Below are 16,899 nucleotides of genomic sequence, written 5' to 3' on the forward strand. Positions count from 1 at the left end.
AAAATTATGGTAACACCTAGTGGAAAAACATTTTGAACTAACCAACTGAATATGAGGTATTGCTACCATATTATTGAACAGCGTACCATTAATGTGCGCTTCAATTACTTTACACCTATGTGGTTAATCCTGCCACTGGTTTGAGCACCAACCTCATAATAAGCACTAATAAATACTCAAAGTAAAAAGAAACTGGTCATCCCCCAACAATTCAATTTTGAAGCTAATAAATATGAAAAAAGTGTAAACTAAATTGTGGTGTTGGGTACATATTTTGAGCAAACACCATCAATGTGCATATGGCATATTTGGCTGGAAGCCCCTTTCAGTAGTTTGGCTGCCTAGTGTGTCTTTTTATCTGACAGCACTCCAGAGAGTTGTGTGTCAATGATGATGATGATGATGATGATGATGATGATGATGATGAAATGGTAATGAGGATAACACAACTCCCAGTCCCCGAGTGAAGAAAATCTTCAAACTGGCTGGGAATCGAACCCAAGCCTCTGGCTTGGCTTTCAGCCACGCTGACCACTCAGCAATGGAGGAAGACTGACGTGCTACCAAGAAGGTGAAGAGGACTATGGAAATCAGGTTGGTGACTTTAAGAACTGTATTGTCAATTCATATTAAACTTCATATATAAAAAACTTGCTGTTAAACCAAACTGTAAGTATTGCTCGTATTTTAAATACAATTTTAAAGCACCCTTTTCAATTAAATTTTTTTTCTTTTCTATATTAGTAACATTTGTACAACAGGTGCTGGATAATGACTTCTGACCAAAGCCAATCACACATTAAAGAACAACTTAACAGCAGTGTTATGTCAATTCCAAAATGAGGAAATTCATTAGCTGGACCACCAACTGGCAACTGTTGTCAGACCACAGTTTTTGGTTCAGGTGCTGCACAATTTGATTGGTCCGTATGCTGGTCTACTACTCTGCTCATCATCAAGAACATCTGTACAACCACATCTGAAGTCCCAACACCATTGTCTTGTCTTTCCTTCATTCATTACTGCTGACGATTCTGAGTGGCTGCGGATCCTTTTGCACATAAAAACAAAATTACAGCATGTACTTCACAATTAGTGGGAGCAAGATTTTCAGAGGTCTTGTTGTTTGCTTTCACCCACAGTCAAATTACTGAATCAAAACAATGACTTTGTGGTATCATAAACAATCAACAGTTGGAGCTCCATTAGGGCCACATTGATCTGAACTGTCAACATTTAAATATAAGCAAATAGTATTTACTTTTCAGATATACCTCTCAGATGATATAGCTTTCAGAGAAGAATATAGCCGTCTACAGAGTGGAAAAGTTAAAAACCTTTTCAAAATGTTATTGTTTACGAAAATTTACATCCTCAAGTCCCAATCTTCTGACAAATTATAGGAGTAGCCAACAAGGTATTCTGTTACTTTGTTGAATAGCCACAGATTTTCAGTTTCCAGTCTGATGTTTTCTGATAACCTGTTACAGACTTTTCCATTAGAATATGCAGTAAAATCCCATTCTGAACTCCAAACAGGAATACACAATGTGTGAGGGTAAGTCAATTATTATCCGCAATTTAGTTATATTTTTGTTTATTTTGGTAGTGCTGTCATTTTATGTTGGTGACGCATGCTTTGTTTATTTGTTGTCATACCTTTGCAGTTTTCAAGCTGCTAGGTTAGTTTCGTTATCGCTGCTGTGCTGTTAACCATGGCTGCTCTGCTGTCTATTTGCACCAAAGAAGAACAATGTTCAGTGATCCATTTTTTGTAGTTGGAAGGCATATCGGGGGCTGAAATTCATGGAAGACTTTCGGTATAGTACGGGAACAGTATTTTGCCACAATGGAGTGTGTACGAATGGATTGAAAAATTCTGAAATGGTCGCACAAATGTTACGCACGATGAAGGAGCCGGTCAACCATTTACCACTACAAATGAAGAAACCATTGAGCGTTCACGTGAAATTATTCTTTTAGAAAGACTATTAACTACTGACAAAGTGACACATCGTCTACAAATTAGTCATGGTTCTGCCTATGAAATTATCCACGACAGACTTGGGTTTCATAAAGTTTGTGCAAGATGGGTCCCAAAACAACTCTAGACAGTTGCATGAACAAATGCTCTGGGACATCTGCAAAAAACATTTGGATCGCTATGGTAACGAAGGGGACAACTTCTTAGACAGGGTCATTATTGGTGACGACACATGGATCCATCATTACGAGCCGGAGAGTAAGAAGCGGAGTATGGAATGGAAACATCCAAATTCACCGTGCTGCCCACACTGCTGGAATGCTCCAGAAACTCAAATTTGAAGTATTGGGTAATCCTCCCTATCATCCCGATCTTGCCTCTTCTGACTATCTCTTGTTTGATTCAATCAAACAGGCACTAAGGGGCCATCGATTTGCCTGAGACGAAGCAGTGAAAGAAGCGGTGCATTCCTGGCTTGCTGCTCAGCAGAGAATCTTCTTTTATGAGGGCATCAGGAAGCTTGTACAACGATGGACCAAGTGCATTGAAACAAACGCAAGGAGACTAAGTCAAAAAATGATGTTCTTGTAAGTTTCCTATTTGACAACAATAAAATTTTCTAACTACTTTGTAGATAACAATTAACTTCCCCTCGTATATTGTACTGTATCTCCTGGGGTGGTCATGAATTTGAAATTTATAAGTTCCATCTAGTGATAATTATTGTATGAATAGCTGGCGATAATGCAAAGAATTAAACAAATGCATTGTGTTGCAATATATTCCATGGACATTTGAGATTCTGTGACTGAACTATTTTTTTGGTGTTCTTCTGTTCTTGGACTTCGAGAGGAAAGAATGACTGTCTAAGGTTCATCTTGCTGTAACAGTCTATGTAAGTTGTAAACAAAACTAAAATATAGTTGTTCATGACTTAAATTTGTGTACAGTATGCAATAATTTGTAAGCTTTGTAAATCTAAACTTTGCTTGTCCTGAGTAGATGTGGCCTTAACGGAACATTGACCATTCTTAGGTGCCATACTAGAAAATAATTAGTAATTTTCTTTCAGCTCATCTTTGACATGTGCCTCAGGTTAGGACACTAAAATTTCTTTCCGATTCCACGGGCTATGCGGCCACTACAAATAATTTATGGGAGCCTTTATATTTTATGAAGTAACAGCTTTTTCATGAGATGAGAAAACATTTTATTTTCCAAGCACAGATCAAAAACTAACAAGAATAAACAACTTGTAACCAAGCCGACTACGGCAAAGATAAATATCTATCAGCTGCAGCTTTCACCCGCTGTTTTTGGCGCAGTGGATAAATGATGTCGCCACATCAGCCCCCCTCCTTTTGAAACCAGGTGCACCAGGTATGTGGGGAAACTTGCACTTGATTTTTCTACCAGCTCTCGTGAAAACATCTGGTGCAGGCAATGGCTGCTCCTGTTCTGCACTTGCTGCTTCGTTGTCCTCTACTGAAACCAAGGGCTCGGCGAGACTATCTGCTGTTTCTTTGGCCTCCACGTTTGAGGGTGATTTTGCAGACCGAGGAAGGAGTGTACCCTCTTCGGTGTAAGCAGGTTTAAGCCGCTCAATTGAGACTGTCTCTTCTTTACCATCCTTATCGATTTTGAAGCTGTGGCTTCCTCTTGTGATTACCCTGTATGGTCCAGAGTAAGGCGAAACAAGCGGCGGGCGCACTGTATCATCCCTAAGCCATATGTGGGATGTTGCTTGCAGGTCTTTATGTACAAACACTCTCCGGTCTCCATGTCTGACAGGGTTAGTGGGTTTGATGTTTCTCATTCTAACGCTGAGTTGTCTCGCGAATTGTGTGCATAGCTCAGGGGCGAACGACTGTGTAGATGCTGGAACGATAAATTCTCCAGGAACCCTCAATTGCTCGCCATAAACCAATTCTGCGGAAGAGCGTTGTAAGTCCTCCTTCACGGTCGTTCTCAATTCAAGAAGGACCAGCGGTAGTGCTTCAGGCCATGAAGTGGAACTACACATTAATGCAGCTTTGAGCGTGCGGGGTAGTCGTTCCACCATTCCATTACTAGATGGATGATAGCTTGTGATGCGTAGGTGGTTGCACCCGCACAGTAGTAAAAGTTCATTGAAAAGTTGACTTTCAAACTGCCTTCCGCGATCTGTTTTTTGTTTGACGGAATGCCAAACCTGGAGAACCATGAATGCAACAGTGCTTTTGCAACCGACTCCGCAGAAATGTCTTGTATTACAACTACTTCTGGCCACCTGGTAAAACGATCAATGATTGTGAGCAAATAGCGTTGTTCTGAAGAGCATGATAGCGGGCCCACAATGTCCACATGTATATGTGAAAATCTTGCAGATGGCGTCGGAAAGTCAGCAAAGGTGCAAAGATTTTATTACGCTGGCATGTTAGACATGCACGCGCCCATGCACGACAATCTTTTTGTATTCCAGGCCACACTACTTTGGAGGAAACTAACTTGGCTGTAGCTCATACTCCTGAATGTGATAGGTTATGTAGTGCACTATAAATCACGCGACGATATTGTTCTGGTATGTAAGGTCGCTCCTTTCCTTTTGCTACATCACACCAAATTCCGTCTGGAACATTTGGGACAGACACACGTCTGAGCTGCAGCGCAGTTCTCTGTTCCTCTATTAGACGGTGCAAGAACGGATCTTCTCGTTGTTTAGACGCTAACTCGGTCCAACGAATTGAATTTAAACTGCCACAATTCCTAGACAGGCAATCTGCGACCAGGTTGTCTTTTCCTGAAATGTGACGCATGTCAGTTGTGACTGTGCAATGTACTCGACTCGCCTGCACTGACGTGGTGAATTGAGTTCTGTGTCTCGTTGAAATATAGCTACTACCAGCTTGTGATCAGTAAAAATTGCAAAGTGCCTCCCTTCGACAGACGTGCGAAAATGCTTTATGGCTAAGTAAACAGCAAGCAACTCACGGTCAATAGCACTCCATTTTTGCTGCTGTCGAGTCAGGTTTTTAGAGAAACATGTGAGCGGCTGCCATCTGCTGTCAACTTCTTGCTGTAGCGCTGCACCCACTGCTGTTTGGCTCACATCAACCATGAGTGCTAAAGGAGTGCTCAATCTTGGATGTCCCAGTAGTGTTGCCCGAGAAAGACATTTTCTTTAAGTCATGGAAAGCTGCTTCAGCATCTGGACTCCATGGAATTTTACGATTTCCTGTTGTATTTTTACCTGCAAGTAACATTGTGAGTGGCTCTTTGGCGGCAGCTAATTTAGGTAAGTGACGTCTGTAATAGTTGAGCATGCCTAAAAATCTGCGAAGTCCTTTGTAAGTTGTGGGAAGGGGCATCTGTTGTACTGCTTCAACCCGCTCAGGCAATGGTGACAGGCCTGCTGCTGAAACCAAATATCCCAGGACCTTAACCTCGCGTTTTCCAAACGTGCACTTTGTTTCGTTAATAATTATGCCATACTCTGTCAGATGATGGAAAAACTGCAGCAGATGTTTGACATGCTGATATACAGAACCAGAGAATACTAAAATGTCGTCCATATAACAAAATACGAATGGTAATTCTCGAAGCACCTCATGCATGAATCTTTGCCATGTTTGGGCAGCGTTTCTGAGGCCAAATGGCATAAAATTGTACTCAAACAAACCGAATGGTGTAATAACTGCTGTTTTTTTAATGTCAGATGGAGCCATGGGAATCTGGGAAAATGCTTTGGTGCAATCAATCACACTAAATATTTTGGCATTGCTAATCGTACTGTTAAAATCAGTCACATTGGGTACTGGGTAGCGGTCAGGAATTGTGCGGGCATTGAGCGCCCTGTAGTCTCCACATACTCTCCATGAATTGTCTTTTTTATGGACCACGTGATTGGAGATGCCCATGAACTATCGGACCCACTTACAATACCTGTTTTTAGAAGTCTGTCGAACTCAGCTCACGCCGCGAGCAGCTTCTCTGGAGGCAGACGCCGCGGGTGGAAGGCAACGGGTTGACCTTGTGTCGTGCTGATGTGGTGTTGAGTATTGTGTCTGCATTTGCTGGTTGCGTTGATGGGTTCGGTAAGTGCTGGAAAGTCTTGAAGCAGTTTACGAAAAAGTGATTCCTCCGACAGTGCTCCGATATTGCCTACAGTATACGAATCGTTACGACTGTCGGGTGTCTTCTTGCGTGACGCACACGTGTGCGCCCCGCTTAGTTGCGGGTACAAAATCGTATCACAATATCTCGACGCGGATGACGCAGTAGAGGAGCCGGAAATCTTCATGCAGAAAGACACGGGCACATTGCACTGCACTTGAATCGACGCGGAAGACGCAGTAGGCAATATCCCTTCTGTGGGAACTGTCACCAAACGACGGTTAACCAGGTCGGGCATAAGTCGATAGTTCCGTAAAAAGTCCGCTACAATTATAGGACTCGGCACATCAGCAACCACAAAAGTCCATTTTGGATGGAAGTTGGAATTCAGATGTAATGCCAACTGTTTCTCACCATAGGTAGATATTCTGGAATCGTTTGCCGTTAGACACCCCACGCTGCCGAAATATGCGTTCAGCCTGCGTAAACCAAAGCTGGGGGCGCGTCGGCCAGAACGCGGAAAGCTTAACATTTCCGTGTCGCGCGTAGGTACTCCCATCTTTTGCGTTAACATCTGTCGTTCTGTTTTGTGGCGAATCAAAGGGCGTGGACCGCGATCCTTGGTCGAACAGACTGTAGTCTTCAATCTTGATTCCACTGCCCCATGCTTTTGTCTCTGAATTCATTATTCTCGTCGGTATATATATTTTCTTTATGCTTCTGCTACGATTTTTCGGGGTCACCACTACGGGAGCCTTTATATTTTATGAAGTAACAGCTTTTTCATGAGATGAGAAAACATTTTATTTTCCAAGCACAGATCAAAAACTAACAAGAATAAACAACTTGTAACCAAGCCGACTACGGCAAAGATAAATATCTATCAGCTGCAGCTTTCACCCGCTGTTTTTGGCGCAGTGGATAAATGACGTCGCCACAAATTTAATATATTTTACTTTCAGATTTTCTGAATGTTTCGAGATAACCTCCCAGGCAGGAAGGTCATATGATTCTAGTTCTAGTATAATATTTCATCAGCAAAGGATTATGCTTGTTATACTGCTATTTGAGACGAAACCACAATCTGAAGTTACAGGTTTTATTACTTCACATTGAACTGACTTACAAAATACTGCCTGGTGCTTTAAGCACATGAGTTTTAACTACACTTTTGATATATGTTGAGGAATATCTGTGATGATTCAAGAGAGAGACAATTAATTATTTATAATCCCGTAACCAACTTGAGTTTAGCATTGGGCTAAATTAAATTACATTACATTGTTCATAGTATTATGAAAGTTATTTCTCTTTTTTTTTTTGACATCACATTATTAAAAGCTATCAAAGCATATATAAATTTTTATTAAATGACATTACACTGGTGCCCAACATGGGGCCAGGCCAAATTAAATTATATTACAATATGTAAATTACGAATTTCACAATTTGCCCTAAATTCACTCTTATTATTAACTAAAAATACCATTAGGGAGTATATATAGTGGCATGTTAATGTAAGAATCCATGGTCTCTACGAGGCCTCTGTAAAATGTTCAGTTATTAAATTTACTTAATGTTCTTACTGCACACTTCTGTAGAATACATTCTTTTTTATCTTAACTGTATCAGCATGTTAACTACTGAACTGGCAGTGATTAAATTAAATAATTGTCCTAGTTGGCATTGTCAACTGAGAAATTCGTTGGTGTGTGTTTAAGCTGCCTAATCAAACAGGATGTTCTTCCCCAGTGCACACTGGCTCCTTTCCTTGCGAATATGATAGGTGTGTCATATGTGTACTTGCAGAGTGTAGGTGAGTGTAATGCAAACATGTATAGTGTAGTATTATGTTCCGGCTGAGTGACGTTTATGAGAGCACAGACAAGGTGAAACCTGATGCCAGCACATAGCCTACTCCTATCGAATAATCAAAACGGCCGCAGAGCTTAATGTCCCCACCCAACTGATGGATTTCCCTCACTTCATGAGACAATGTGAAACACTTTCGAATTCAATTCAGGACATTGGAACAAAGACCGTGATCAGGAACTTTACATCATCACTTCTCCTCCCCCTGTTACCCAAATAGTGACAGCAAAAATTTCATCCATCACCAGGATTAGAACCAACTTATCTCAGAGTCAAGCACCACACAACATAGGCAACCTCAGTTGCAGAGGCAGGTACCATCAGTGATGATAAATGGAGGCAAGAGACTTTACTGGCAACAACCATGACTCTATTGCAGTGCATTCTCCATAACTAAATGCTTTAGTTTGGTGCTCAGTTGACTATTTTGATTCTTCCTTCCAGCACTAATATCTCAGAATACTGTTTATGCAAGTTTGTTCCACAATTTATAATTAGTCTTCACTACGCGGCAAGCCGTAATTACAACTTATCACAATTATCTCTGTCTTATCACTTCATTTATGTTTTTATTTCCTAATTTCAATTCTTTTGGAAATTGTGGTTTTTGCGGACTTTTCTTTCAATTTTTGCTTCTTCTCTATCAAACTCTTCTCCTTTCTTCTTCTTCTTGTCCATTTTTGCCTCACCTGTGTTTCTAGTTCAATCAGTCCTAACCTTGATTTTCACCAGTTTAATAACCTCTGTAACTTCTCAGGCTTTCAAATAACACATTTTGCAAAGGTTTAAGGTTTAACTGTGGGTTTGCCTCTTGCCCTGACCTCAAGTTGTCTCTTGATCCGATGTTCTGGGTAACTTTCTTACTTAATTACTGAGTAATGTTCTCCATTATCTTCCATTTTTTTGAGGCACTGGGTATCATAAAGTAGTGTTTGTCTTATCTTTGTTTGTACTTATGACTGCTGCAATCTTGAAAGTACAAGGATTTTCACTATTACTATTCGGATGCAGTTTCATTCGTATCGTTGTGTAGTTTTTCTAATGAAGACACATTAAAAATTAAATATTACCCATCAATTCAATGGCGTTTCTCATTGTCCCTTGGCTTAAATCATCTGATAAATGGGATGAAGAGTTCTGGCTAATATTAGTAGTTCGACTTGCTATAGCCTTCGCTGCCATCACAGCACCAATAACACCTTTCTTCTTATCCCTTTTAACATAAAAAACATGAATCAACATACCAGCTACAGTCAACAAATAAGAATACAATACACATCACTCAACGATAACATTACAGGAACACTACATGGGTAAAAGTAACATGTACCATTTTAAATAGTTCAATAAAAATTGTAATGGAACTTATAATGAGTGCATTAGACTGAAAATTACATTCAAATTCACCAAACTTCGCTGAAGCAGACTGATGAAATACTAAAAAAAACATAATTAACAGATTACAAGCGGGCAGTGGAAAATAATAATTTGTATCTGTTGAGTGAGTATGCCGTGTCACTACATGTAACACAATAACCACTGTTGGAAATGCAAAAGGTACTAAATTATTTTGCTAATGAGTCACCTACTTGCAGCAAATGATTGTCAGCTACATCAGATAATGGTGGAAATTCCATAACTTGGTTTTAAAATGTAACTAATCACTAAATTACAACTGACTACACATGATACAAAAGTAATTGTTCAAGATAGTTCATATTTTTACAGACATACGCAATCTGATCAAAAGTATTCAAACACTCCTTTGTAATGTGGAATTGGTCACTAGACATCATGAGTCACAGACCTACCGGTATAAAAGGAAGTGGGGGGTGTCTTGTTGTCAGTAGAGAAGCAGTCATGACATATGTGTCAGTCAGCAGTCATGACAGGTGCGTCAGGTGTGCCAGTCAGGAGAGTCCAATGACTTTGAATGTGGGCTAGTTACTGGATGTCACCTGAGTAACAAGTCCATCTGGGACATACGAACCTCCTTAAGCTGCCAAAGTCAACTGTTAGTGATGCAGATAGTGAAGCAGAAATTCGAAGAAACAATCAAAGCTAAAATAGGGCCCACAGACTTCATATACTGACGGACATGGACACTCAAGAATTGTGGAGAATGGTTGTAAAAAATCACATTAAATTAGCAATCATTCTTTAAGTTCCTAAGTGCTACCAGTGATCCAGCTTGCACAGCAGCTGTGTGTGCGGGGTTAAAAAGCATGGCGTAGAATAGTCAAGAAGCTCCTCACAAGCCACACATTTATGTAGTCAGTGGTAACTGATGGTTGAGATGGTGTAAAGACCAATGCCACTAGACATTGGATGAATGGAAATAAGTAAGTTTGAGTTATGATTTATGCTATACTCTGTCACAATATGATGAAGGATATGATTTAGGCTTATGCCTGGAGAACAATACCTGTAGTGCCAACTGTGAAGCACGAAGGATGGGGTGTTATAGTAACAAAGTGTTTTTGTGGTTAGAGTGTGACCCTCTGATTGTGCTTATGAAAATGCTAAATGCAAAAGGATATGAACACATTTTACAGCAGTGTGTACTGCATTCAGTAGAGGAACAGTTCAGAGATGACGAGTGGCTTTACCAGCTTGACAATGGACCCAGTCATAAAACAGCACCTGTGAGGCAATGATTTGTGTACAACATTCCTGAAATAGACTGACCTGCCCAGAGTCTGAAGCTGAACCCAGTGGAAGACTTTTGGAATGAGTTAGAACACTTACATAGCTCCAGACCGCAATGACCAACATTACTACCTTCCCTGGTTAAATGTCTATAAGAAGAACAGGTTGCCATTCCTTCATGAACATCCACATACCTAGCTAAAAGTGTCCCAGCATAGTTCAAGTTCTCATAAAGAAGAAGGGTCTGAGGAGAACATATTCACGTCCACTAACAGGCATCTGGATAATTTTGATCAGATAGCCTAAATACTGACAAAAGAAAGATATGTTACATTTCTGAAAAGATGACATGCAACCATGCAAATAAATATAACTGCTTACAATATTGTGGAGCTGGACACCTTCTTACAAATGACCATATGAATCTCATCTTGAAAGAGATCATTGCCATCTTGCTGTGGGTTATAGGCAAGCTGACATAAAACATCCATAACTTGTTCAACCTGTCCCAAGTCAAATTTCGTCAATTTGTGGAGAAGATTCTGTGGGGAAAAAAGTTAATTACAACAGTGACATTTTACCTTCTTTTTGCTTAAAAATATAGTGGCAACAGTTTCACAATGAAGACCTATGGGAGATGAAAATTGTGATACAAAAACGTTTTTTCCTTATCACTAAAAATATATATATAAGAATACTGGCAACAAACTTTCTGCAGAAATGACAATCAGTATTTTGACTGTTGTATGTCTCTTAGAACACCACCAAAACGAAACAACTTGATTCACAGAGATTTGAACTATATGATACTAAGTAGATCCTTTGAAACTCCACTTGTACAGCAGGCACTTCCTTATGCACCTCAAAAGTCTCTTCTCTACAGTCCTATCAAGTGTGAGTAGCATATCTATATTGATGAAAAAACCTTCCAGCACACTGAAACTATTGTGAGGGTCTTAACGAGCAGGCACTACATTCTGAATGTAGTCCACAATCAGACCTCTCTTCCTATCCCCTACTATGAAGCTTATAAAATACACCTGAAAACCTGCCAGAAAGTCTTGTCTTACACCACAACCCTGAACTGGGAAAAAACTGACCAAAACCCTTTGACAGGATTTCATTTACCTTTCTTTAAGCCCTGAAATAATAAATATTTTCCCCAGAAGGAGCACTATTTCATTTATCAATTGTACCAATCCACCTTTATCCCACATGGGTCTTCAGATTACATCCAAGAAGCATCCCACAAAACAACACATCACATTATATTGCAATGCTATTACAAACAGGGTGAAAGCAGAAATGTCATTTGTCAGCTCCCCTGAAACTCTTTATTTGCCTTGTCTAATGCTCAATACTTCCTCAGATCTGTGAGGTGTTGCCTTTCTTCATATTGTTATCATGGAACTTCGATTCTAACTGGAAGAGCGCAGAAAGTTGAAATAAGTAGTTCTCATAATATGCAAAGATCAGCACATTCCTCAAACTGGGGAACTATCAAGAATGGGGTTCCACAAGGGTCAGTCTTGGGTCCTTTGTTGTTCTTAATATATATTAATGACTCGCCATTCTATATTCATGAAAAGGCAAAGTTAGTTCTCTTTGCTGATGATACAAGTATAGTAATCACACCTGACAAACCACACTGGACTCGCATTCGGGAGGACGACGGTTCAATCCCGTCTCCGGCCATCCTGATTTAGGTTTTCCGTGATTTCCCTAAATCGCTTCAGGCAAATGCCGGGATGGTTCCTTTGAAAGGGCACGGCCGGTTTCCTTCCCCATCCTTCACTCACCCGAGCTTGCGCTCCGTCTCTAATGACCTCGTTGTCGACGGGACGTTAAACACTAATCCCCTCCCATACCTGACAAACAAGAATTAACTGATGAAATTGTCAATACTGTCTTTCAGAAAATTACTAAGTGGTTCCTTGTAAACGGACTCTCACTGAATTTTGATAAGACACAGTACATACATTTCCGTACAGTAAATGGTATGACGCCATTAATAAATATAGACCTTAATCAGAAGCATATAGCTAAGGTAGAATATTCAAAATTTTTAGGTGTGTCCATTGATGAGAGATTAAACTGGAAGAAACACATTGATGATCTGCTGAAACGTTTGAGTTCAGCTACTTATGCAATAAGGGTCATTGCAAATTTTGGTGATAAACATCTTGGTAAATTAGCTTACTACACCTATTTTCACTCGTTGCTTTCATATGGCATCATATTTTGGGGTTATTCATCACTGAGGAATAAAGTATTTATTGCACAAAAGCGTGTAATCAGAATAATAGCTGGAGTCCACCCAAGATCATCCTGCAGACATTTATTTAAGGATCTAGGGATATTCACAGTAGCTTCTCAGTATATATACTCTCTTATGAAATTTGTTATTAACAACCAAACCCAATTCAAAAGTAATAGCAGTGTGCATAACTACAATACTAGGAGAAAGGATGATCTTCACTATTCAAGATTAAATCTAACTTTGGCACAGAAAGGGGTGAATTATACTGGCACTAAAGTCTTTGGTCACTTACCAAATAGTATCAAAATTCTGACAGATAACCAACAAGTATTTAAGAAGAAATTAAAAGAATTTCTGAATGACAACTCCTCCTACTCCATAGAGGAATTTTTAGATATAAATTAAAAAAATATATTTAAAAAAATAAAAATAAATAAAAATAAAAACACAAAAAAATGAAAAAGTTGTTATATTAACTTAAGTATGTCGTTAAATTAACTTAATTATGTCATGTATTGGAAAATTTGACTCGTTCCACATCATTACGAAATATCGTATTCATGATCCATGGAACTAGTATTAATCTAATCTAATCTAATCTAATCAGTCTCCGGATTTTACATTTTTCGTGAGTCTATGCCACAGATTTGTAGCCCCTGTGAAAAACCCACAAGATCAAGCTAAAAATTCCCGAATTTTACATTTCTTCCTAGTGAGGTTTACCTCGATACCACATTCTTACTCGACATCCCACTTAACTTCATCCATTTTCTTGCTACTGACATCTGATGTGGCTAAACGAATTATAAGTGGCAGACGGTTTGCACTGCGGGTGGTGGTGGAGTTAAAGGGATATTTTACCTTTGCAGAGAGAGGAAACGTGAGAGAAGAAATGCTGACATAATCCACGCAATCAACAATTATGATACAACTACTGTCAGGTTGTGGCAGCAATGGAGAAACAAGATAGTCAACACAAAGTGTTCTGGACGTTTACAATGTACAGTATTCAACAACAATACCGATCATCAGCCTTTTAAATTCAAACACCGAGCCTCGAAGAATATGCTTGGTCAGAATCAAGGAAACATCAGCCATTTCCGGCTAGTGAGCTCTTATTGGCTGGTGACTTGTTATGTCACCCAACAGCCAGCACAGCCATCACACCACACTAACACACATAAAATGAGCTCACCACTTTGTTAAGCTCATGACGTAACAAGATTACTTACCTCGGCCTACGAGACATCCAAAATTCCTGAAGTACTGATTTATAAAGTATGAACAAGCACAGAAGCTATAAATCAAAGTCAGTGCAAAAATTTCATTCTTCTAGGTTGCAATTTTACAAACACTCATAACATCAACTGATACAACCAAATTGCAAATTCGTAAACAAAACAAGAAAGAAATTTCAAAATTTTACATCATATAATAGACCTATGAGGAAAAGACTAATGATGTACGAGATAATTGAGCCATTTCCCAACACACTACAGCAAAAAATTATACTTTAAAGCAGTTTTGAGGGTTCTTTCATTATATGTTCACCTCAAAAACAGCAAAAATTCATCTCTGATGTTTATAACATCTCAGATGTTTTTTACCACCTGCAGTCAATAGCTGTATAGCATAGTGACGTCACACTTATGGAGTGGCTTCTAGCATATAGAACGATAAACAGCAAGCTTACTTGGTGGCTTGTTCTGAAGTATGACTGACGTGACTGGTGTATAGCAAATGGAGTGATCACAACTTCTATTTAGGTTAAATTTATATAGTTATGCCTCATATGCCCTTCACTACCATGCATTAATTTTACTTACAGTAGATCTCCTCGGAGCCTGTTGATAGAATCTGTTACATATTGTGCCTCTACTGACTGCAGCCAACATTGGCTACTCCATTTGTTATGTGTGGCACCTTAGTTAATAGGACATGTTCAGTGGGCAGTTGTGTTATAGCTTGTTCATCTTCATTGCAGTCTTCAATGACGTTTAAATGCATTATGATGGCTGACACATTGTTATAAATGTAACAGATTGCTGGGACAGAGAAATGCTGAAGACACAGCAAGCTTATCCCTATTTCATATTCAATGGCATAAAGAAGTACCACATATGAAGGAAAACGTACGTGTATATACATGCTTTCACAAAACCTGCTGTGTTTACACTACAGCATGTGGTGAGTTTGAAGAGCAAATGGTTTGCGTTGGAAATACAGCAGAATGCTCCACTTCCACCACTCACAGTAGAGTCAAGTAGACTTCACACTATTTTTGCAGTCATGATGTTACTAGTGGGCTTTCAAATATCGATTTTTGGAGCATGTGTGAACAACCCCAGTGTGGGCAGTTTGCATTTCAATTATTCATTTCTTCCGAAGTGTGCGTGCCGCAGTATGCAATTTCAATGCAGAGGCGCATTGAGAATATCTAACAAAAACATCACCCTTATCATTAAACGGCTTAATCTGTAGCATAGTGAATAACATCATGATTTACAGAGTTGGAGGTGTTATGTTCAAATCAAGCTACATGCTAAAAAAAATTTCCATCTCTGAATTTTCAACAGATCCTGGGACTTTTTATGAATATAATACTAGTATGTTCTGCAATACTCGATCTTATTTAACAATTCTGTCTGGTTAGAGAACAAAGGACAAAATAAATATCTGCACGTTCATTTCTGAATACATGGTGATTTCCGAGTGTGTGGTTAGGCAGGAAGCTCAGAGGACAGCTTATATTGCTTAGAGAGTAACAAGTAGCAATCAAATTCATATTCTTCCTTGTCACAAATACTTCACTGTTTGTTTCTGAATATGTGACTATTTCCAAGAGTGTGGCTAGGCAGGAATCTAAGACGACAATTTCAACTGCTCCAAGTGGAACACTGAGCAATTATGTTCATTTCTTCCTTCTCGGAAGTATTTTGCAAGTTGCACAATCACGAACACATTCCTGTATAGTGTTTCTCACTACCCTGAGATTCTACTGTCACTAACACATCCATAAACATATGAACTTGGTGCTATAGCAATTGATATATAGATGGACTCATTCCTGGTCATCTTCACAGTGCCATTATGTCATGATTATGTCAATTCCTGCAAAAAGTAGTGTGAAAGGTACTTGATCCTTCAGCACAATGAACAAGGAAAATTTTGCAAGCAATAGACTAGAAGTCACTGCACTCATGTCATCAGAGTATGCTGCACAGGCATTAACTACAAAACATACAGCCCCACATCTTAGATTCCAACCCTTTCACTGTACTTTGCAGTTTTTGGTTTAATTCACCATGTTAATTTTGCTTTTATTCTGGGTGAGCATAAAGGAAAGATCTCTTACAAATGCTTGTTTTAATGTACAATGTGTTTTTGTAGTTCATAGCATTTCAGAAAATTGCTCTATTACCTTGTACCTTGATACCAATTTCGGTTTTTTGACGAGTTTTTACCGGCTGTTACACATCTGTGATTTTTTAAGAACTGTAGAAATTCATTACCACGAATTATTGTACAAACATTGTATTGTACATTTAATTTCCTTCACTTGTACAGATTTTATACAACATATTGTAGAGGATTATGATTTTTAATCATATAAGCCAATTACACGTTTTTGCTCATGTTTAGGGGGTTTTAATGCTTTCCTTGATTCTGCATTTTCCTCAGTTTTGCGTTTTTTAAGTCTGGAGCACATGAAAATGTAAAATAGGGGTTTCACTGTGTTTGTATTCAACCCAGAATTTCACAATATAATATTTAATTCTATTTCAACTATAATGTGATTCCTAGCCTTAGGATTAATTCTTGAGTTATTGAGATGTCCACCACTGACATTGCTTTGTGTATATGAAATGTCTGTCTGTATTCTGTATCAAGCTGTGCATCCATCTACATCTACAACTAGTTGGTTAAACCTCTTCATAGATCAGAGGAAGGAAATAATACACCACCCACAAAATGAAGAAGAAGAAGAAGAAGAAGAAGAAGAAGAAATCATAATGTTCCACTAAGGATGAAGCCATTAGGT

General features: G+C 39.0%; 1 protein-coding gene across 1 annotated transcript in view; it reads right to left on the bottom strand.

The window, feature by feature from the left end:
• Positions 1-16,899, bottom strand: part of LOC126101551 (Fanconi anemia group D2 protein) — a 225,542-nt gene that overhangs the window by 125,051 nt on the left and 83,592 nt on the right. The window contains exons 10-11 of the mRNA XM_049912189.1: positions 10,979-11,139; positions 9,019-9,161 (exon numbers count right to left, since the gene is read on the bottom strand). Coding sequence (XP_049768146.1) covers positions 9,019-9,161; positions 10,979-11,139 — 304 coding nt within the window. The remainder of the gene's footprint in view (positions 1-9,018; positions 9,162-10,978; positions 11,140-16,899) is intronic.

This window comes from Schistocerca cancellata, chromosome 9, assembly GCF_023864275.1.
Source record: "Schistocerca cancellata isolate TAMUIC-IGC-003103 chromosome 9, iqSchCanc2.1, whole genome shotgun sequence".
Classification (NCBI taxonomy): Eukaryota; Metazoa; Arthropoda; class Insecta; order Orthoptera; family Acrididae; genus Schistocerca; species Schistocerca cancellata.